Genomic DNA, 24,625 nt, shown 5'->3' on the forward strand with positions numbered 1-24,625 from the left:
CCCATAATAAGTGAAGTATTTTCTGGGAGCTTCCTTATTGGAAAACTAATCTCCTCCACCATAACCTTGACGTCATGCACATACAAAAAAATATGTTTGAGAACATTTTCAACATGGTCATGGATGTGAAGGGGAGGACAAAAGACAACATCAAGGTTAGAATGGATATAATGTTGTTTTGTTACCGTAAAATTATGAAGTTGGTTTATGCTGGGTCACGGATCGCAAAGCCCAAAGCAAGCTTCGCTTTAGACAAGAATGCACAACTACTAGTCTACCAATGGCTTAAGAGTCTGCGTTTTCCCAATGGACATGCCTCGAATATATCAAGGTTGGTTAATTTGAAGGATTACAGATTGTATGAAATGAAGAGTCATGACCGCCATGTGTTTATGAAAACACTCATTCCATTAGCTTATCGTGATTTATTGCCAAATGGGATATAATATGAACTTACGGAGATCAGTCATTTCTTTAGAGATATATGCTTTATCAAGTTGTAGACATAATATATTGAGAGGCTTGAAATGAATATCGTCCAGACAATATGCAAACTTGAGATGATATTCCCTCCATAGTTTTTTTGACTCGATGGAGCATCTACCCATACATTTACCGTATAAGGCAAAAGTTTGAGGCCCAATCTAGTATAGATGGATGTATCCATTTGAGAGGTTAGAGATTACACATGCAATGTAATTAAAAATGTATTTTCATTGTTTTTGTTAATTGAAAACATTCGTTTAATTCCATGCAATTACTTGTTTAACCTTAAGAAAAAGGTTAAAAACAAGACGCATGTTGAGGCCTCGATATTGAGGCCTATATTGTTGAGGAGATCTCAACATTTACCTCGTACTATTTCGAGCCTCATTTTAGAATAAGAATCAATCGCGTTCCAAGGCATGACGATCGTGGTGAAGTGCATTCGAGTGGGAATATCAATATTTTTCAAACCTGGACGACCCGCACCAAAAAATGCTATCAGGGTAAGATATTTGTCTGAAATACAATTCAGACAAGCACATAATATATGTTATTTAACTGCAATGAACTAAGACCTTTTATTTAGTAAGTATATATACTACTTAAACTTTGTTATAAATGGATAATTTATCTCTTGTAATATCACAAACTCATATATTGTTGAATAACTTGTAGGCAACATCATCAATATTTACTATCTAATAACTCATAGTTGACCGAATCCTAAATCTTTCGATTACAAGATGAATAATTTTTCACGTGGTTCAAAACACATAATAGTCTTTGTATTCAAATGCTACTGGTATGACACCACTAACAGAGAAATCAAAGTAGATCCCAATCATGGTTTGGTCAAAATTAACTCAAAAGTTAGACTCCACAACGTCAACAATATCTTTGTTTTTGCCAAGCAATGCCAACAAGTTTATTACACATACACCCCTTCCTTTAGAAAGAATTGTTCAAGAGTTGATTGGTTATCCGTATTGAAAACTGAACCTAGGGGTCGTGTAGAGGTTATTCAGGATAAGAATGATGACTCAAATATGGGAGATGATATCTTTCAAGTTAGTGAGTTGGTTGAACTATATCGAGTTGCTTCATCAATTGACTTAGAAGAAAATTCAAATTTTCGTGGCTTCAATAATATTTTTGTTGATTTTGACGCTGATGAGTTGAATGTTGTTCTGAGCTCCAGCGGACAAGCACAAGTCGATGAAGATGATGATAGCAATGATATCAACGTAGAACATTGCGATGGGGCTGACGACGAGTCAATTAAAAAAGAAGAAGACAATTCTGACTAACTATCAAAACACGAAAGTTGACTCACGACATTGCCTTTTAAAGTGCGGTTTCACAACGTAGAGGCGGTGTCCCTTCACATCAGGATCCATACACCTGCAAGTATGAGGCGCATTGGAAGGAAAACCTTTCAATGTAAGTGTATTTTGCTTTGAGTTAGTTTGTGTTTACAATTTATGAACAAATAATATTTCATTAAATTTATTAATTTTCATGTTCACAAACATTGAGGTTGTCTGAGTAATAACATCGATATTTAAATCATCAATGAAAATTCTATTGTTTCAATGGAGTAAGGTTTCCAAACATCCTAATTAGAAACCTCATGTCGATGCATGATTTTCAAGATTTAAGGTTAGTGTTAACTTGAAATTTTTACTATTTTTTATGTTAATTCCTTTACTTTATTGAAATTATTGATTTATTTTTTTATAAATTTTTAATGTAAGGCTAAATTTGATAATGTTGCGAAGAAGGTTGAGAGAATCATGTTGCGAAGAAGGTTGAGAGAATCATGTTGCAACCAGGTAACATTGAAAATAATACGATAATGTTTTTTAAAAAATTTAAATATTAAAATTTCATTTGTCATTAACTTTTATAGAATATGTTTGTATCATGTAGGTTGCATGAGTTTTGGTATGAGGCACAAAAAAAATCTAAAAAATATGCCAAAGAAAACACTCTACCATGTTGGAATGACGTGGTGGTTTGGAAGGATTTCAGGCCGTCATACATCCCAGAAAATATATGGGTGGAATATATTTAGCACGTGACATCCAAGCATTTCACTCGACGTTCATAGTCCGATGTGAAGAACTAGATTCGGCAAATTCACAGTTTGGTTATCACGCACACCAATAGTTTTGTTCCGCTCATTTTGCATGCAAAACAGATAATAAGATTAATTTTAATCACATCTATCTTTAATTAATTTGTTGTTATTTATAAATATATTTAACTGGTAACATTTTTTTCTTACAGGCTACGACTCTTGGACGTGAGCCAAGCCCAATGGAGCTTTTTGTGGAGACGCACATGCGGAGTGAAGATCGCAAAAAAAAGGTGCAACAATTTGTCGCACCCTCGCGAGCGGAGCGCGGCGTCGCGGCGATCCTTGATTGATTTCGGAGTCTTTTGTTTTGATTGTGGATAAAGGGAGTCGCCACCTAGTATTATGGTCACTAGGAAACCTAACTGGTCTTTCAGAGATTCTAAGGCAAGGGACTGGTTGCGTAAAGGGAAGGTATTAGCACCACTAGTACGCCCTACCAAAGGTAAGCTGCTTGGTGTTAATTTGGTTTGGGATCCCTCCAATTTTGAGAATGGATGGAGTCATCTTCTTAGTCATGTGTAAAAACAGTTTTTTTAAGTAAAAGATTTTGAATGCTATGAGATCATGCGCTTTATGAAGAAAAGGTTTTTTACAGAGAGAATTCATGGCTGAACTTTATTTTATGGATCCGGAAGCATAGTATTTCTTTATAGAGTCAGCATTCACAGGTCTAACTAGATCTTCTCAATCCATTCTAGATAACAATAAAGCTCATCCCGAGAATGCTTTCTTTACCATGTAAAGGCCCTTATTGTTTGGCGTCCATTTACTCTGATCTTCTCCTGGTAAAGGCTATATTTTCTTCAGTACAAAATCTCCTTCATGGAATCCTCGAGGTCGGACCTTTTTATCATATGATTTGGTCATCCGTGATGATGATAGATTGCAGCTATCCTCTTTTTACTGATCAGATTCAACTATTCATATCTAACTTTTACCCATCCCACCTCTTCTAAACTCAAAGTCTACCAATACTCTTAATGAGGGGGTTTCCACTTCTAGAGGCATCACCGCCTCCATTCCATATACCAAAGTGTATGGTGTGGCTCCTGTTGAAGTTCGGATTGCGGTGCGGTACGTATGAAGGGCAAATGACAACATCTCATGCCAATCCTTGTAGGTGACTACCATATTCGAAATAATCTTCTTTGACATTTTTCTTAGCAGCTTCTACCGAACCATTCATCTTTGGCCTATAAAGCGAGGAATTGGAATGCTTGATTTTCCATTTAGCACAGAGTTCTATTATCATCTTGCTATTGAAGTTCTGGGCATTATTAGTTATAATATTTTCTAGTGGACTATATCGACAGATCAAATCTCTTTCCAAAAATTTTTTACCACCTTTTGCCTCCACGACATCCAAATCTCAACAATGTTCCGTCAGATGATTTCTTATACAAAGTTTCCCCATCAAGATAGAAATCCATTACCAACCTCCTCAAAGTCTTCTTATTGATTTTGGATGCCCCCATGGGATATTTCTGGTTTTGGATGAAATTCTTGATATCATAGTACCAAGGGTTTCCATCTATTTCTCTTTCAACTGAGCAACAATGAGCTGGGTTATTTCTGGTATCAATGTGTACCGGCCGCACCTTGTGCCCAAAGTCTATTCTAGTCATAGAAGTTAGCGTGACCAAAGCATCAGCAAAATGGTTTCCTTCCCTTCCTAGATGGGTGAACTTTATTTCCTCAAATTCTCTAGCCAATTTAGACAGGTATTATTGGTAAGGTCTCAACTTCTCGTCCTTGGTTTGCCATTTTCCTTTCACTTGGCAAATAACCAAAATCGAGTCTCCATACATATCTATCTTTCTGATATTCAACTCCAATGCTACCTCTAAAACGAGAATGCAAGCTTCATACTCCTATATTGTTATTGCACCTAAACTACGACTTAAATGAAACCGGATAATGTTTCTCATCAGGAGAGATTAGCACTGCCGCACTTCGTTACCATAGCACCATCAAAGTACATAATCCACTAATCTGATTTCCCTTCCTCGAATGAAAACACATCTTCATCAGGCAAATCAAAGTTTAACAGCTCATAATATTCCATAGCATGGTCAGCTAAGTGATCGGCGATGACATTCATGGCTTTCCTTGTCATATATACTATGTCGTACTCAGCCAGTAGAACTTGCCATTTGGCTTGATAGATAAGGGTGGATTAAGTAGGTATTGCTTGATTTTCGCGAAAGCTTCTTCACACTATTATTCCAAATTCCAAGATTCTTCTTCCTTAACAATCGAAGATTGGGTCACAAGTCATGGTTAATTGGGATATAAACCGGGCAATGTAATTCAATCTTCCTAAGAACCTTATTACATCCTTCTTAGTCTTGGGAGGTGGCATAGATTGAATAGCCTTTACTTTGTTGGGATCCACTTTTATCCCTTTGTCACTTACCAATTCTAACAACTTCTCAGATTTCACCCCGAATGAACACCTCGTTGGGTTAAGCCTCAAATTATATTTCCTTAGTCTTTCAAACAATTTCTTCAATATTTGGACATGATTCTCTCCCTCTCTAGATTTAGCAATCATGTCATCCACGTATACTTTAAAATCTTTTTGCATCATGTCGTGAAATAGAGCCACCATGGCCCTTTGGTAGGTGGCCCCGACATTCTTTAACTTAAATATCATGACTTTGCAGCAAAAGGTTCCCTATGGTGTTACAAAGGTTGTCTTCTCCTTATCCTCTTATGCCATTTTTATTTGATTGTAGCCCAAAAATCCGTCCATAAAGGAATATGTGGAGCTATGTGCTGCATTGTCAAACATATCTATGTGTGGTAGACAAACTCTGATTTTATCTTCCTTTTCGGGTACTACCACTATATTGGACACGCATTGTGGATACTTGACTACTTTTAGAAAATCGGCGTTCCACTGCTATTCAATTTCTGCTTTTACTTTGATTAAGACATTCGGATTGGTCATTCTCAACCTTTGCTTAACTTATTTGCACCCTTCTACTAGTGGTACCCAATGCAAACCAAGCATATCCTTGTAAGACCAGGTAAAAACATCTACATAATCTCGGAGTGGTGCAATCAACTCTTCTTTTTCTTTAGGGGTGATCACAATCCTTATCTTCAGTTCTCTCTTGATTTCTTCATTGCCCATATTTATGGTTTCATGTTCCTCTTTAGCGGGTTTCCAAGCTTGTTCATGTTGTTCTTATTAATTTTTGTGAATCCCATAATGTTATTTTCTTTAAAGTTCGACCATTTATTCTCGGTGTAAAGTGCAGGTGTTTGTTATGGAAGATCCGCTTTTCTGAGAGCGGAAAGTGATGTGTAAATGCATAGTAAAAATATAAAGATGAACTTTTGAAAACGCATGATCTCATTAAAAGGAAAAGTTTGGCTAAAAAAACAAGAATAAAATCCAATTGACATTTGGAAACTCGATTTAAAAAGGTGAAAAAGGCAAACAATATCATGATCAAACAAGCATTGTTGATTAAATTTTGAACACCAATAGAGCTTCTTGGGTCTCGCAATTCTAGAACATCTCTCCCTTTGCTAGCTTTTGAATGAAGGTCTTGAGATTCAAGATGCTTTGAGCTTAGGCTTGTTTGGATGCAAAAAGATATTATGGAGCATACATCCTAAGGATAGGTTCTATTTCCTTTATGTGAGACATTGGGTAGGTTTACTACTTGCTCTCTAAAGAGGGTCTCTTGCTGTCCTAGTGATCACCCTCGTAAAGGCAATATAGGGGTTCAACAGATAGTGGGATGGCACGTGTACCAATCACTATCAGTCTAAACACTCAGCAAAGAGTTGGGGTTTACACAAACTTAAACCTTGACTCAAGTCATAAGGCAAGCTGCTAGTCCCCCACCTAACTTAAAGTTAAATGTGTGTGCAATCAAAAAGATAATAAAGTGATGCGTGACTATACCATATATGACATAATTTAAAGATGCATGCTAAAGCTTTTAAACAAAGTATCATTCATAGTAAAAAAAACAACACCTAGCAAAATAAAATAAAATAAACAATTACCAAGCTTAGTCCTATGGTCCCCAGTGGAGTCGCCATCCTGTCGCACCCTCGCGAGCGGAGCGCGGCGTCACGGCGATCCTTGATTGATTTCGGAGTCTTTTGTTTTGATTGTGGATAAAGGGAGTCGCCACCTAGTATTATGGTCACTAGGAAACCTAACTGGTCTTTCAGAGATTCTAAGGCAAGGGACTGGTTGCGTAAAGGGAAGGTATTAGCACCCCTAGTACGCCCTACCTAAGGTAAGCTGCTTGGTGTTTGGTTTGCCTTATAATTGCTATGGTGTTGTTGTTGTTTTTTAATCCCATCTGTTTTCCTAGGTTTGATTCAAACTAAATTTATTAAGATAGAAATCCAAGGAGATTCCATGTGCTTTAAAAGCTCATTTTTCCCTTAGTATTTCATACTCTTACGGCTCGTAAACCGCAGAGTAAAAAAATTGAAATGTCCTCGATTACAATCAAGGCTTCTTTCAAGGATGTGTGATGACTTATTATCCCTAGAAAATTATTTTGGATATTTACCACTTATGGTTTCTTTATCCAAATATTAACAGTGAATAATAACAAGTTATTCCCATTAAATATTTTGGATATTCATCCCTTTGGGATTTCTTTATCCAAACATTAACGGTGAATAATAGATGAATTCCCCCCACAATAAGATTCTTTATTTTTTTTGGAATATTGGCCAATACCCTTTGGAGTTTTACAAACATGTTGTAAAATCCAGAAATGCAAGAAAATAATTTTTGTTGTGTTTAAGAAATCCATGCGAAAACACATTTTCAAAACTTCAAATTTTTTTTTTTAAAAAAAGAACATTCAAAACGTGTTAGGATATTGGCCGTATGCAACACACAAAAAAATATTTTTTTATATATATTTTTTTTTATCGAAAACACAAGCAACGCAATTAAACACAAAAGAAAAATCGCAATAAAAGCTAAAAGCCGTCATATATATTCTAAGATTTATAATAAGCTTAAAGCAATAATGAAAAATCAAATCCAACTCATCCCACGCAGACAGCAAAAACAAAAATAAAACTGGGAGAAATCACTAAGAAAAACAAAACAATGGCCAGCTGATTTCTTCTCCAGCGGGTGTAAGGAAAACAAAAGGAAAGTCCCTAAATGTAACAGTTCCTAAACATGAAAGACAAACCCTTTTTACATGGACAGCAGCTAAACTCAAACATCATGGAAGAAATGGACAAGTGCTGGCTTGGTCTAAACAAAAATCAGCTATTCAGAGGGAAGAAAAAGTTTCACAACCGAATGACCAACGAATGCCTATAAAAAAACAAAGGAGGAGAGATTGGGGCCTATACCTGCAGATCCTTTTGCAGCCAATAATAACCAGAGACCAAAAGACAACTCACGTGTGCCTCCTTAGCTACTGGTAGATGACGGAAGAAACAAGGATACTGAAGCTGATGTGCTGGTGAATCGAACGTTCTTCTTCTCTTGCTTCTACTGGTTTCCCCGTCGCCTGCCTCTCCTTTCTCCTCTCTTTTGTTTCTTTCACAGTGACGAAAGGATGTATGGGAACCAAAGGCTCTATGGATCAAAGAAAGAAACCCCTCTGTTCCCCTGTTACTTGCGTTTTCCTTCTCTTTATTTTGCTGTTTTTTTTTTTGCTCTCTCTTTTTTCGTTTTCTGTCTCCTTTTTATGCTCTCTCTTTTCTGCGTTTTTCACCTATTTTTCTGCCCTCTCTTTTCTATTTTTCTGCTCTCTTTTTTTTTTTTTCTGCTCTCTTTTTTTGCCGCCTCTTGCGAGGTCATTAGAGGGGTTTATATATAGTCTAACATATCTCTATTTAGGAAAGATTCAATGCATTAATTCTAGGATGCAAATCCCTACTGATGTGCAGTAAAAAAAATGCAAAAAGGAAACTGAAATATTCTTATTCCTATTCTGATTTTCAGCACTTAATTTCCATTGATCAAAGGGTGGTACAGCTCCTTTCTTTCCTTCCATAGCTGGGACCATGAGGCACCAGCTGTTTCCTTTGAAATGAATCAATAAAAACGTGGTCTGCAGCTCTCCAATCAGCAAGACAAACATGGAAACCAGCAGGAAATTTGCAGAGGAAAAAAAGGAAAGAAATCAGAAGGGTAAGGGTGCATGCTGCAAAGTCTTATTTTCCTTATTCGGTGTGGTAAAAAAATCCTGTCATTTATGATGATCCAACCCCCCTCTCCAGCTTTCAATATCCTTCTTCAATTCAATCCCTCATTTCAGCACTTTTCGATTCAGTCCTTGGTCCAAAAAAAAATCCTTCGAATCAGTCCCGCGAACTTGGGCAAAAAATCATTCTTGCGGCAGGAATCCCTGCTTTCACACTAGATATTCAAACGGGAATATCTTGAGCCTCTGATATCGAAATCAAGTGATTCAAAAGCTCAAATTCATCTACGTGTCTAGGACTATAACTTTGATGAAGGAGTCAAAGTGAGATAAAATCTTTTTACATAACAGAAACTGATAGTAATCTAGTTGGTCAAAAAGGTTCTTGATTTGACAATACTAAACATCCAAATCTGACTGAGAATCTGCTCTAAGAACAATGATCCCTAGGACCTAATAAAGGTGTACGTCAATTTTTCAACATGTAATGAGTGACAGAATATACCTAGGATGGTCAGATATCGTACGAAACTGAGTCAGAATCAGAGCCTAAGTTGAAACAAAAAATTGCGACAGCAGCAGAACTATTTTTTTAGTGCAAATTATGAGGGATTTATTCAACCTTAAAAACAAGATAACAAAGGAACGAATTTAGCATTATGAAGACCCCTAGTCAGTCTAAGAAAACCTGATGATTTTGGCAGCAAAGGGGAAGGATAAAGAGAGCAGAAAACAGCTCAAATAGGGTTTCGAAAAAAAAAAATATTTCTCTCTCCATTTTTGTCAATTTTCCAGCAAATATGAGCTACACTCTTGCACTTGGTTCGAAAGAGGTATACATTGTCTCTAGCACGTGGGGTCCAAAAATGAGTAACAACACAATTCATCGATAATCGTGCTCAACACTTTGTGGTATGTTCGTTCAACCTTTTTCTTTCATAAGTTATTATTTTCTTGAATTGAATTTGATGATTTCATTTTTTATTTCCAGGAGACATAAAACAGTCGGTTGAAGGAGAGATACGGGGAAAATCCTTTGACCCAACCAAATTTCAATCTGGATTTATGGATGGAGGCAGGATCATCTGGTGGATCTGATAAAAATCGGGTGTACGGACTCTCCAACACTACAATAGAAAACTTGTGGATGACCCGTAGTTTTTCAATCGTTGGGAGCTTGCAATTGATATCAAGCACCTAGTCTTAGAAGTTTGCGGCCTTACAAGAACATACAACCCATCTAACTTAAAAATATGAACGACTCTTTGCAGAATATGAAGAATTCCACCGAATGGTCATGGATATTTGATCATAGATGGGTTGTACATGTGCACCCCTATTTTGTTCCTATGATCCCAGGAACGACCAGCCTTCTCCTCCTCCTCCTCTAGTGTCGCCTTTGTTCTAGTTTAATTTTATTTGAACATATAAATTTTGTAATGAATATTTGGCTTTTATATTAAGATAATTGATTTTTACATACTTGAATTTTATACAATTTTTTTTTTAATTATTTCCTTTTGTGTTCAATAGATTTTTTTAAAAAATAGATTTTTTATATTTTTAATATCACTGACGATATTATTTCGTCGGTATTTTACAGAGAATTGGAATAAAATTACTCCAAATGGCATTGCCAATCACTGATGAAATTCTTCCGTCGGTATATTCTAGCGGGTAAATTTTTTTTGGTGCATTTTTCGTCTGTAAAACCATTGGGTTTTTTTACCGATGAAAATGCCGACAAAAAGAAATTAGCGAAGAGCGGTTTACTGATGTCGCACGTATGCGGCGTCGCGGCGATCGTCCACCCTCAGGTTGAATTCTATTTCTATCTATATGGCAAATATAGGGAGACAAGGCATTCTTGTGTCGTATTAGTGGAAAATGGAATGAGAGTCGCCACCTAGTATTTTGGTAACTAGGAACCCTAATTGATCTCAAAGATTGGGTACGGAGACTAGTTGCGTAAAGGGAAGGTATTAGCACCCCAAATACGTCCTACCTAAGGTAAGCTATATTGTTTTATTGTCTGATAAAAAATCTAAGCAAAAAAAAAACTATCTTTTTAATATCGGGAATACATTTTACGTATAAATTCATAATCCCTGGAACTAAAACCAAACAAAAATATTTTTTTGGATTTTTTTGAAATATTGGCCAAGTTCTGATGACTTTAATAAACTGGTTATTAAAGCCAACATGCATGGTAAAACATATATTGTTTTTGAGTTTTCTTTGTTGTATGAAAATACAATATGATCTTTTTTAGTTTTGAGAAATTTGGCCGTATGCATAAAAAAAATACCGGATTTGTATTTTTACGATGTAAAATACAAACCAGTATTAAGCAAATTTAATAAAAATTATGCGGAAAAATCACCATTCTTTCAAAAAAAATATTTTGTGTGGGCCAGACTTGGCCCAAAAAGAAACTGGGCCGGGATCAGCCTAAAAAAAATTGGGCCAGAACTGGCTCAAAGATAGCTGGCTACTGTGCTATGCACAGTAGCGAGCTAATTATATTTTCATTTTGCTGGAGAACGTGAATTGCTCCCGTTCTACATGCAAAATGAAACCGAATGGGAAGACAGATAAGTGAAGGAGAAAAGATTACCTGGAGTGAAAGAGCTTGTTCGCTGTCGTTTGCGGTGGCTTACGGTGGCAGAGGCGGTGGCTGGGAAGCCTAGTGGTGGCCACTACAATGCTTCTTCTTCTTTTTTTCTCTCGGTTCTTTCCTCTCTATCTCCACTCTACTCCTCTCTTCTTTCTCTCTATTCCTCCAGTTTTTTTCTCTTTCTCTCTGCTTTCCTTCCCTTGCAGAAGGGGTTTCCCTGCAATTTCAATTTCCTTCCCCGGCCTAAACTTATCAAAGATACCCCATCCCAGATTATAAAGAAGAAAAGGAAAACATCTGAACTAAAGAGTGGGCTGATGACAGCCCTCCCTCTCCCGGTTCCTCATGCACCAGAAAGAAAAAACAAAACAAGGAACTCGCAACTCTAACACAAAAAACCATCTAAACTCCAGCCACGGAAAGAAAACAGAAGACATGCATTCGTTGTATGGCAAAAAGGAAATAGAAAACGAAAGTGAAAAACCAGAAAACAAAGTAGTTTTTAAAACATCAAAAACAAGTACCTGCAGGTCTCGCTGAAATGGTTTACTGCAACAACTGAAAAAAAAACCAAGCGCATGTTGCTGTCAAGGTTTAGAGCAAAACCCCCTCTCCGTCTTGTCTTTTTTCTCCTCTTTCCTCACGGTAACACCAGAATACAAGCAAGAAACTCCCTCTATTTACTGCGTTTTTTTTTACTCTGCCTCTCTTGCGTTTTTCTTTTCTGTCTTTGGCTATTTCTTTCTCTGCTTTTTTCTCTCCGTTTTTCTCTTATTTTTCTGCTCTCTTTTTTTTTTCGCCACCGTTAGGTCATTAGAAGGGCTTATATATAGTCTAAATATGTCTCTATTTAGGAAGGATTCAATGCATTAATCCTATGACGCAAATCCCTACTGATTTGTAGAAAAAAAACGCAAAAAGAAAACTGCAATATTCTAATTTTGTGTTGGTGCTTTACGTCTGATTTCTTTCCAGTTTTAGAGCAGGGTGTGGCTCTTTTCTTTCCTTCCATAGGGCCAGCTGCTCCCTTTAAATCAGCTGCTCTCTTTTCTTTCCCTTTATTCGGTGCGGTAAAAATCCTGTCATTTATGATGATCCAACCCCCCTCTCCAACTTTCAATATACTTCTTCAATTCAATCCCTCATTTTAACACTTTTCGATTCAGTCCTTGGTCCAAAAAAAATCCTTCAAATCAGTCCCGCGAACTTGGGCTATATCCTTCTCGCGGCAAGAATCCCTGCTTTCACACTAGATATTCAAACGGGAATATCTTGAGCTTCTGATATCGAAATCGAGCAATTCAAAAGCTCAAATTCATCTACGTGTCCCGGACTACAACTTTGATGAGGGATTTAAATTGAGATAAAATCGTTTTAAAGAACAGAATTGATGTAACCATATTATTCGATAGTTTCACTCACATTTAACTAGTGTTTTGCCTATTGTTTTATGTATAAAATGCCTTGATATTCTTTGTTTTATGTTTTGAAGGCACCTTTAGATGAAAGATGCAAAAAGGAGTAAATTGGAGATAATTGGCAGATTTGATGTTCAGTCGATGTTTTGTGCAGAGCGTGAGTTCTAAAAATCGAAACGAAGTGATTCCAGTGGCATTAGAAAGATAACATCCATACCTTTCTGGAAATCTAAGTGAAGAAAAATAAAATGACAAAGAGTATGGAAATCACATCCTTCAAAGTCAAAACTCGCATTCTGCCAGTGTTGACCTTTGTCCATTCAAAATTCAATATCTGGAGATGTTGATATCCAATTGATGCAAACTCAATTGTTTTGGATTCCTGACTCAAAGTTGTATAAACGCTCCAAATTTCAGCCAAAAACGATGTCATATGAGGGTGATATGATTTTTCAAAGATGACAGCTGAATTCTGCCAGCAAACAGGTTTCGTGAAGAAACGAATCCAAATTACATCCTGAAGCATTAAAACCGACATCCAAGTTTTAATTTCAGCAATTTAGCTCCTCAAGAACATCAATCCAGAAGGTCAAGGAAGCCAGCCGCCAGCCGCCAGCCGCCTTCACACTACCACCATCTCTTGATGTTCACACTTGAACTTTGATTTTTCTTACTTGCAATTTGTGTATAAATAGGCAGCTAAGTTCATGATATTAGGGGAGCCAAGAGAGAGGGAGAGGGAGTGCAGTAGAATCAAAGAAAGAAGGGTGGCAGCCATAAGAGAAGAAACACAAACTCTCCCCTCTACAACCCAGAAATCATGTATTCTTTCATCTTTAGGAGTAGTTGTTCAATAGATATGCAAGGCTAAACTCGTTTTCTTGGTTGCAAGGACGCAAACACCTTCAGATTTCAAGAACTGTGAGATTTATTCTTCCATTTATTTTTGGTTTGTATTATGAATGAGTATGTTTGTTTTCCTATGCATATTTCGTATGATTGTTTATCTTAATTGCTAGAGCGGACTCTAAGTTATTATTGTGAACAATCTATTGCTAAGTTTGATATCAAAACCGGAGTTGTGATATATAAACTTGTGAAGCAACTAAGCTTGGTAATTGTAGCGGAACTACGTTATTAAACTTAGGGAGAACATTCGATCAAAGCAACACAAGCTGACAACTTGGTTGTTAAGATTAATGAATTTATCTAGATCTTAAGGCTGCCATTGGATTAAATCATTAGTGCGGACACTGTGATTATTTGTTGGTTAGGGTTAGTTATACGGCGGATCCGTTAATTAACCAATGTTAAGAAAAGATAAAAAATTCAGAATATAAGCTGAAGTTTCGTTTCAAGGATCGGTTCTGATTTCTGTAGGTGGATGTGTGCTTGCAACCAAGGTTTGTTTTCTTGATATATTTCAGTTTCAATTGATTTTGTTTGTTAGTTTAATTTCTACCGTAGTTTAGATCATTGCAAATCAAACCCCCCCAATTACATAATGTATAGCATAAAAATCTGAACTAAAACTTCCTCGTGGGATCGACCCCTTGCTTGCTCTATACTATCTTGTGTGTTTTAAGCTAGGGTAATTAATTTGTGCGACCGCGACATCGCAACAAATTTTGGCGCCGCTGCCGGGGAAGTAATTTTAGTTAATTCTTGTGCTATTATTTTTATTTGCTGTGATTGTTATTTATTTTTTCTAAAAAAAAAAAAAGAGATAGAATTTTTGCTTGCGGCGGTACTGTTCACTTGCGGCAGCGGTACTGTTCAAAACAGATTTTTTTGTGGAATTAGGTATCGGCCTTCTGTTTCCTGAAGGGAAACGACGTTCTGAACAAGACTAGTGGAAACCACTAGCCTCACCTTATCGAGGCCAAATTCCGCTGTTTTCTAGTGTTTGTAGGCAGTTTTAGTTTTCTAGCGTAGAATTTTTGTACAATTTGCATTGTTTTCAATCTCTTGTGTGATTGGTTTCTTTTGAGTTTTTTTGATGATTTATGCCTGTAACCCGTTCTACTAATCAAATTCAAGTGCAGTTGGATCTCGAAATAGAAAACACTTTACGCAGGTTACGAAAGGAAGCTCGCCTCAACACCATGGCTGTTGCACGACAACAAACACTCAAGGAGCTTGCTGCTCCTAACGTGGAAAATCAGCCATTGTGCATAAACATTGACAATAATGTAAACTTTGAGCTCAAATCTGGTTTTATACATTTGCTACCAACATTCAATGGTCTTGCAGGAGAAGATCCTCATACTCATCTCAAGGAGTTCCATATGGTTTGCATTGGCATGAAACCGAATGGAGTTGACGAAGAACAGGTTAAGTTGAAAGCTTTCCCTTTCTCTTTAAAAAGGGCAGCAAAGACATGGCTTTTCTCTATTCTCCCAGGTTCCATTGGAACTTGGAATGCCATGAAGAAGATTTTCCTTGAGAAGTACTTCCCAGCATCTCGAGTTGCCAACATAAGGAAAGAAATATGTGGGATTCGGCAATCTCATGGAGAGACACTCTCCGAATATTGGGAAAGATTTGAGCAACTCTGCATTCAATGTCCTCATCATCAAATACCTGATCAGCTGCTTATTCAATATTTCTATGAAGGATTGATGCCTACTGACCGTAGTATCATTGATGCTGCAAGTGGAGGGGCATTGGTAGATAAGACACCCGAGGCTGCACGCCAATTGATCTCAAACATGGTAGCCAACTCGAAACAGTTTGGCACCCGTGGAGACTTCTCAAACAAACGAGTAAATGAGGTAAGTATTTCTAACCTTGAAAATAAAGTTAATGATCTTACTTCTCTTGTGCGTTCTTTGGCTTGTGGAAATGTACAGCAGGTAAAAGTTTGTAGCATATGTTCCTTACAAGGACATGCCTCAGATATGTGCCCAACAATGCAAGAAGATTACATTGAACAGGCTAATACAGTTGATGGAGCATTCAATGGACAACCCCAATGTAAATATGATCCCTTTTCCAACACGTACAATCCTGGATGGAGAGATCATCCCAACTTACGCTATGGGAACCCACCTCAACAAAGCAATCAAGGACGACAGTTCCATCCCCATGGATTTCAATCCCAACAGAATTATCAAGCAAGACAACCCCCTCATCCATTCACAAACTCCAATGTTATGGGGTCGTCATCCAATGATGATCTTCGTGAGATGATGAAAACTTTGGCTTCTAACACTGTGACCTTACAACAAAATGTCATGTCTTTTCAACAGGAAACAAGGTCAAGTATTCACAACTTGGAAAAGCAAATGGGGCAAGTAGCTTCAAGTGTAGGGAAATTGGAAGCACAAATGAATGGAAAGTTACCCTCCCAAGCATTGAATCCAAAAGAGAATGTTAGTGCGATCATGCTGCGAAGTGGGAAAGAACTTGAAGAGCAAAGGTCAAAACAAATTGAGATGGAGGAAGAAGAGGAGATAGAAACTGAATTGAGTACAAAGAAGAAGCATCCTTCTCCTTCCCAAACTGAAATAACTACCAACACTCCAAAGGTAACTCCTCACTTAATTAATTCTAGTTTTAAAACAATTCCACCCTTTCCTGTGAGTTCTTCTAGGTCAAAGAAAGAGGACAAAGAAAAAGAGATTTTAGAGGTTTTCAAGAAAGTAGAACTCAACATTCCTTTACTTGATGCTATCAAGCAAATTCCCAAATATGCGAAATTCTTGAAGGAGTTGTGTACTACCAAGAGAGCTTTCAAATTGAATGGTCACGAAACGGTAAGTATGGGTGAAGTTGTATCTGCTATTGTTCTAAAGAATATGCCTTTGAAGCAAAAGGACCCAGGTGCGTTTACTATCCCATGTGTTATTGGTAATGCTAGTTTTAACAGGGCCTTATGTGATTTAGGTGCATCCATTAGTGTTATGCCTAAACAAGTTTATGATTCTCTTAGTCTTGAGCCTTTGAATAAAACTAGTATTGTAATACAACTTGCGGATCGTAGTTTTGTTTATCCACTTGGTGTGATAGAAGATGTCCTAGTCAAGATTGATAGTTTGGTTATTCCATGTGATTTTTATATTCTTGATATGGAACATGATTCTTGTGATTCATCAAACAACACTCCTATATTGTTTGGGAGACCATTTTTGAAAACTGCCAATGCAAAGATTGATTGTGGTAAGGATACTTTATCTATGGAGGTAGGAGATGAAAAAATTGAATTTAATTTTCATGATGCAATGAAATATCCTTATAGCAATGTTTATTCTATCACATGCTATGACCAAATTGATAAGTGTGTGCAGCAAGTTTGTGATTTTGATTGTGAAGACGGATTAAGCGTAGCTTTGAGCTATGGCTATGATTTTACCAAGATAAAAGAGATGAAGAGGCATATATGTGTTCCCCAAAATGTGTACCAATCAGCATTGGCTTTGCAAGCTTTGCAAACTATCCTCCATGATGTAGGAGTCATTCCCCCCATCACGGACAGTGAATGGGTGGCGTCTATCCTTTTGGTACCCAAAAAGACCGGAACCACGTTAGAAGAAATTCGAAATGATGCTTACGAGAATGCAAGGATTTACAAAGAAAAGACTAAGAATCTTCATGACCGAATGCTTACAAGAAAGGAGTTTCATGTTGGAGACAAAGTCCTTCTTTATCATTCGCGTTTGAAACTTTTTCCTGGAAAATTGCGCTCTCGTTGGATTGGACCCTTTGTTGTTTCTAATGTTTTTCCTTATGGTGCAGTTGAAATTACAAGTTTAGAAACCAACAAAGTACTCAAGGTCAATGGGCATCGCTTGAAACCTTTCTATGAAGGTTGGACGGTAGAACTCACTGCTTCTGTGGAGTTAGCTGAACCAATCTATGAAGAATGAGCATGCAGCATGTCGAGCCAATGACATAAAACAAAAGCGCTTACTGGGAGGCAACCCAGCACAAAAAAAAATCAGATTTGCTTTCTTTTTTCCCTTATCTTTTATTTTTCGCATTTTACTTTATTTTTGTCATTCTCCTATATTCCTTTTCTTTTATTTCAACATTGAGGACAATGTTGTGTTTTAAGTGTGGGGGTATTGGAAGAATTTTCGTTTTCTTATTTTCGTTTTCTTTGTTGTCCTTAAAAAAAAAAAATTCATTTTCTTTGTTATTTTTTAAAAAAATTATGTTTGATCTTTAGAACTCCTATTGATTTTTGAGAATACGAGTATTATGTATGAGAATTAGTTGAGATAGATGAAGATATAAATCAAATGAATGAGTGTGCATGAAAATTTTAAACATTTAATTGTTTTAGGGATTGACTTTGAGAATATGCCATGTTGACTTTATAGTGTTATACCAATGCAAGCTTTTGAGCCTTCAACATTTTTTTTTTTTTTGTGCATTCTTTCAATGATATGTATCTCTAGAACTTGCTTCATATCTTGTTGAGATTACATTCGCATTACATATATACATGAAGATGATAAAGGCATTAGAAATTTTAACCACTTGAGCCAAAAAGCCAACCTAAAGCAAATTGTCCTTAGTAAGCCTCTTTTGAGCTTGTTTATCTTTTCTTTGCTTTATCCATGTATAAGCCTTAACTTTTTATATGTTTTCCTTTTCCCCTGGCTAAGGATTAGTAGAGCATATACTTGTGATATCTCATGGAATTATAGTTGGAAATTATGTGAAAAGAAAGAAGAAGTGATGCTTGATGAAAAGATGGGCAAAGTTGCCAAAGGAGAAAAAAAAAAAAAAAAAAAAAAAAAAAAAAAAAAAAAAAAAAACAACAAAAAAAACAAAGTATTCCTTTATGTTCTTAAGGTTTTATGTTGAAAGAGCTTGAAATCAAAAGAAGTTAAGCATTGGTGCTTAAAGATGGAAAATTTATGTGTTTTGATGGAATATCTTGTTTGAAATATCATTTTTCAGAATGCTCTACTTTCTTTGGTTTGAACCCTTCCTTTTACTTTCTTTTACCTCACCTTACCCCTAGCCCCATTACAACCGAAAAATAAGACCTTTTGATTCATGCATTGCTTGTAATATGTTAGTAATGGAGATAAGATTGAAGAGCAAGCTTATGGTAGATTATATTCATTGATTGAATTTGAGAGATTTAAACACATAAGCCCTAAACACGTGAGTGTTGGAGTGTATATCAATGAGAGGACCTATCACTTTGGCATGGCATAGATTTCATTTAAATCCTGACAATTAATTGAGCTTTGAAGTTTGCATGTAAATGAATTCAAGAAAATTTATACTCTGTATCCTTCTTGATTGTATTCTTGTTTATAATGCATATATTCTTGGACATTGATGGGAGATTAAGAGATTGATCATAGTTATTTTCAATTTGATTTTATCTATCCTTTCTCGAGGACGAGCAAGAGCTAAGTGTGGGGGTATTTGATGTAACCATATTATTCGATAGTTTCACTCACATTTAACTAGTGTTTTGCCTATTGTTTTATGTATAAAATGCCTTGATATTCTTTGTTTTATGTTTTGAAGGCACCTTTAGATGAAAGATGCAAAAAGGAGTAAATTGGAGATAATTGGCAGATTTGATGTTCAGTCGATGTTTTGTGCAGAGCGTGAGTTCTAAAAATCGAAACGAAGTGATTCCAGTGGCATTAGAAAGATAACATCCATACCTTTCTGGAAATCTAAGTGAAGAAAAATAAAATGACAAAGAGTATGGAAATCACATCCTTCAAAGTCAAAACTCGCATTCTGCCAGTGTTGACCTTTGTCCATTCAAAATTCAATATCTGGAGATGTTGATATCCAATTGATGCAAACTCAATTGTTTTGGATTCCTGACTCAAAGTTGTATAAACGCTCCAAATTTCAGCCAAAAACGATGTCATATGAGGGTGATATGATTTTTCAAAGATGACAGCTGAATTCTGCCAGCAAACAGGTTTCGTGAAGAAACGAATCCAAATTACATCCTGAAGCATTAAAACCGACATCCAAGTTTTAATTTCAGCAATTTAGCTCCTCAAGAACATCAATCCAGAAGGTCAAGGAAGCCAGCCACCAGCCGCCAGCCGCCTTCACACTACCACCATCTCTTGATGTTCACACTTGAACTTTGATTTTTCTTACTTGCAATTTGTGTATAAATAGGCAGCTAAGTTCATGATATTAGGGGAGCCAAGAGAGAGGGAGAGGGAGTGCAGTAGAATCAAAGAAAGAAGGGTGGCAGCCATAAGAGAAGAAACACAAACTCTCCCCTCTACAACCCAGAAATCATGTATTCTTTCATCTTTAGGAGTAGTTGTTCAATAGATATGCAAGGCTAAACTCGTTTTCTTGGTTGCAAGGACGCAAACACCTTCAGATTTCAAGAACTGTGAGATTTATTCTTCCATTTATTTTTGGTTTGTATTATGAATGAGTATGTTTGTTTTCCTATGCATATTTCGTATGATTGTTTATCTTAATTGCTAGAGCGGACTCTAAGTTATTATTGTGAACAATCTATTGCTAAGTTTGATATCAAAACCGGAGTTGTGATATATAAACTTGTGAAGCAACTAAGCTTGGTAATTGTAGCGGAACTACGTTATTAAACTTAGGGAGAACATTCGATCAAAGCAACACAAGCTGACAACTTGGTTGTTAAGATTAATGAATTTATCTAGATCTTAAGGCTGCCATTGGATTAAATCATTAGTGCGGACACTGTGATTATTTGTTGGTTAGGGTTAGTTATACGGCGGATCCGTTAATTAACCAATGTTAAGAAAAGATAAAAAATTCAGAATATAAGCTGAAGTTTCGTTTCAAGGATCGGTTCTGATTTCTGTAGGTGGATGTGTGCTTGCAACCAAGGTTTGTTTTCTTGATATATTTCAGTTTCAATTGATTTTGTTTGTTAGTTTAATTTCTACCGTAGTTTAGATCATTGCAAATCAAACCCCCCCAATTACATAATGTATAGCATAAAAATCTGAACTAAAACTTCCTCGTGGGATCGACCCCTTGCTTGCTCTATACTATCTTGTGTGTTTTAAGCTAGGGTAATTAATTTGTGCGACCGCGACATCGCAACAAGAATCTGGCAGTAATCTGGTTGATCAAAAAGGGTCTTCTGATCTAATTCAGAAACTGACAATGCCGAGAAACCCGATATGACTGAGAGTATGACCTAAGAAAAAATCATCAAAATTTGTGATGGAAATAGAGTTTTTTTTAGTGCAAAACTCGGGTCAGGATCCTTCTCGCGGCAGGAATCCCTGCTTTCACACTAGATATTCAAACGGGAATATCTTGAGCTTCTGATATCGAAATCGAGCGATTCAAAAGCCCAAATTTATCTACGTGTCCAGGACTACAACTTTGATGAAGGAGTCGAATTGAGATAAAATCGTTTTAAAGAATAGAATCTGGCAGTAATCTAGTTGGTCAAAAAGATTCTTGATCTGATAATGCCGAGCATCCAAATCTAACTGAGAGTCTGCCCTAAGACCAGTGATCCCTAGGACCCAGTAAAGGTGTAGGTCAATTTTTCAACATGTCATGAGTGACAGAACATAGCTAGGATGGTCAGATATCGTACGAAACCAAGTCAAAATCAGAGCCTAATTTGGAACAAAAAAATTGCAACATCAGCATAACCATTTTTTTTAGTGCAGATTCTTAGGGATTTATCCAACCTTAAAGACCAGATAAAGACGGAACAAATTTAGCATTATGAAGACTCATGATTAATCTAAGAAAACCTAATGATTTTGGCAGCAAAGGGGAAGGATAAAGAGAGCAGAAAACAGCTCAAACAGGGTTCGAAAAAAAAATATTTCTTTCTCCTCCGCTTTTGTCAATTTTCTAGCAAACATGAGCTACACTCCTACACTCGGTTCAAAACGGGTATACACCATCTCCAGCACTTGGGGTCCAAAATTGAGTAACAACAAGACGTAGAGGAGGGCATGAATAGCACTAGCTAGAAGTCAGTGTATCAATGTTAATGCTCCTTAAAAAGTCAATGCTGGTGAAGTTGGTAGCAAAAATAAATAATAATAAAAACAAATTAATTGAGTAGCTACTAGCTAGAGAGCCAAACGAAATTGCAGAACTTGAGAGGGAAACAATATTATAGTATTTAAGATTTTTAAGATTTCATTTCATATAATCTTATGTGCAGAACTTGAGAGGGATTCACAGAGATTTTGGTGTAGGGAGGGCAATAACCGGGCCATTTTGTATTGCTTCTAAGACCTCCTCAGGAAACCCAAAATGGCCGAAAATGGCCTGAAACTTCTGATGGGTATCAACCCGGTGGACCGAGTTTTGACCAAGAATAACAGTTTTCACCCAAAATGGCCTGAAACTTATTTTTTATCCCGGTCGACATGGTTGGACTCGTATTGACCGGGTGGACTCGGTTTTGATAAAAAATGACGGTTTTGACCCGAAATGGCCTGAAACTCATTTTTAATCCCGGTCAACATGGTTTGACCCGTATTGACCGGGTGCACTCGGTTTTGACCAAAAATGATGGTTTTGAACCGAAAGGGCCTGAAACTCATTTTTATTCCCGGTCGACATGGTTTGACGCGGTGGACTCTATTTTGATGGAAAGATGCGGTTGACTCAAGAAAAATATATTTTTGAATTTTTAAATTTTTTCTTAATTTTTTTGGATTTTTATAAATAATAATAAAATAAAATAACATTCGAGAAAATCTTGGTGAATCCAAAATTGAGTTACAACAATTATTATAGAGAAAATTCAAAAATATAATTAAAACAATGATGGTAATATTCCATCAATTACATTCTCATAAAGTATTAATAATTTTACATTATATTAACAGGTGACACGCTTGAAGTGTGGTGGTTTTGTACTTGGGCTCCGTTTTAATCACCTAATGAGTGATGGACTCGGCATGCTTCAGTTATTGAATGCCATAGGTGAGATGGCACGAGGTGCTCAATCCCCTTCAATTCTACCTGTGTGGCAAAGGGAACTCCTCTGTGCTAGGAATCCGCCACGAGTTACATGCAGACACAATGAATATGGTAATGATGCTCCTTTTGCTGTTGATCCTATAGCCAAGGTGCCTGAATTCCGCGGCGAGGTTCACGCTGTAGCCCACCGTAGTTTTGTTCTTAACCGCAAGGAATTATCCAACATTCGTAGATGGATTCCTTCTCATTTACACCCATGTTCAAATTTTGAGGTAATAAGTGCATGCTTATGGAGATGCTATGCCATAGCATCTCAAGCTAATCCTAATGAGGAGATGCGCATGCAAATGCTTGTCAACGCACGTTCCAAATTTAACCCTCCATTACCGAAAGGATATTATGGTAACGTGATAGCTTTGCCAGCAGCTGTAACAAATGCTAGGAAGCTTTGCTTAAACTCTTTAGGGTATGCATTGGAAATGATAAGAAATGCCAAGAATAGAATAACTGAGGAGTACATGAGATCATTGGCTGATCAGGTGGACTATGGATGGGGCAACACAATTTACTCTGGGCCACCTAAGGCTATGCCGGATGAAATTTCTATTGCAGGAACCTTTGTCCTGCCGTATCGATTCAAGAACGGAGAGCGTGGGGTTATGGTTTTGGTTTCCTTACGTGCACCAGTTATGGAGAGATTTGCAATACTATTAGAGGAATTGGCAAGGCATGACCCAGAAAGAAGCCAAGGACAACAAGAAATGATACGAAGCTCCCTATAAGACAGAGGCTATGATATTATTCTATTCTTGGTTTGGTACCAAAAAAATATTTTAAAGCAGATGGTGGCGAAGTTTGAATAAGCCTTTTAAATTTATTTATTACCAACAAGCCCGTACTCTTTGACCTTGTTGTGATTGTATACTTAGATATATGAGTTGGAGTTGTCATGAAAATTTGGTGATTTGTGTTGTCTCAAATTGTTTACAGTTGTAAAATTTGAGTCTCATGACTATTATTTTGTTTAGTGTGCTATCACTTTTATAATCAATAATAAGATCAATATTTGGTTTCCAATAGTTTGATTGATCCTTGTTTCGTGAGTTAATTAGGGTTTTGATCTTTTATATAAAAACAAATTAGGGTTTTGATCAACATATATATGCCATTTTGTTGAGCAAAAATGACTGCAAATTCATTGGACAACAACCGTTGATTTTGACTATTTTTTTGCCTGAGTCAAAGCAGCACCATAATAACTTAGGAAAGCTGCATAGAATTTTGTTTGAGTTACATTTTTAAGTTGCTTTTAGATGAAAAAAACTTTTTTAAAAAGTAATATTCAAGAATTTTATCATTTGCTTATGGATTTTAACTCAAAAGTTAATTAAACTGAGAAAGCATAGAGAGGAAGTTGTGAACAAGAAATTAAAACAAATACATACAAATACGGTTTATATAAACTTGTACAAAGTGTTTTTAAACCCATGCTGGACTAGTCGGTCCGACAAGAAATTTGCTGACACGACCACCTAACTTTTTTGAATTGAACCCATAATAAGTCTAATTAAAAAAACATATTTGGTTTTTAATAAGGTATAATTGGATTGAAATTACAGTTTTTCTTTGATTTTATATAGATTATTGGTTCAGCTATATTATAGTGAGTTTAATTTCAGTTTTTAAAGGGCTGGACTAGTCATAATTGAATTTGTTTTAGCATATCAATAATTGAGAGAAAAAGATATGGGTAGTGGAGAGCTGAGTCTTCTAAGCTTTTTTATAAAGAAAGAATCCTCACCTGTAAGTCCTGAAGAAATTTAGACAATGATCAAGAAAAATTAAAAATTGCTTTCAATAGAAGCAGATGTGGGTATGAAGATTAGAAGGCCTTCGTTCATCCATC

At 36.5% G+C, this 24,625-nt stretch overlaps 1 protein-coding gene across 1 annotated transcript in view; it reads left to right on the forward strand.

Annotated features, from left to right (window-relative positions):
* Nucleotides 1-23,798, forward strand: part of LOC7491394 (benzyl alcohol O-benzoyltransferase) — a 73,402-nt gene extending 49,604 nt beyond the window's left edge. Inside the window, exon 3 of the mRNA XM_052450283.1 lies at nt 22,992-23,798. Within this exon, the coding sequence (XP_052306243.1) occupies nt 22,992-23,501 (510 nt within the window). The 3' untranslated portion in view covers nt 23,502-23,798. The remainder of the gene's footprint in view (nt 1-22,991) is intronic.
* The last annotated feature ends 827 nt before the right edge of the window (nt 23,799-24,625 follow it).

Source organism: Populus trichocarpa, chromosome 1 (genome assembly GCF_000002775.5).
Source record: "Populus trichocarpa isolate Nisqually-1 chromosome 1, P.trichocarpa_v4.1, whole genome shotgun sequence".
Classification (NCBI taxonomy): Eukaryota; Viridiplantae; Streptophyta; class Magnoliopsida; order Malpighiales; family Salicaceae; genus Populus; species Populus trichocarpa.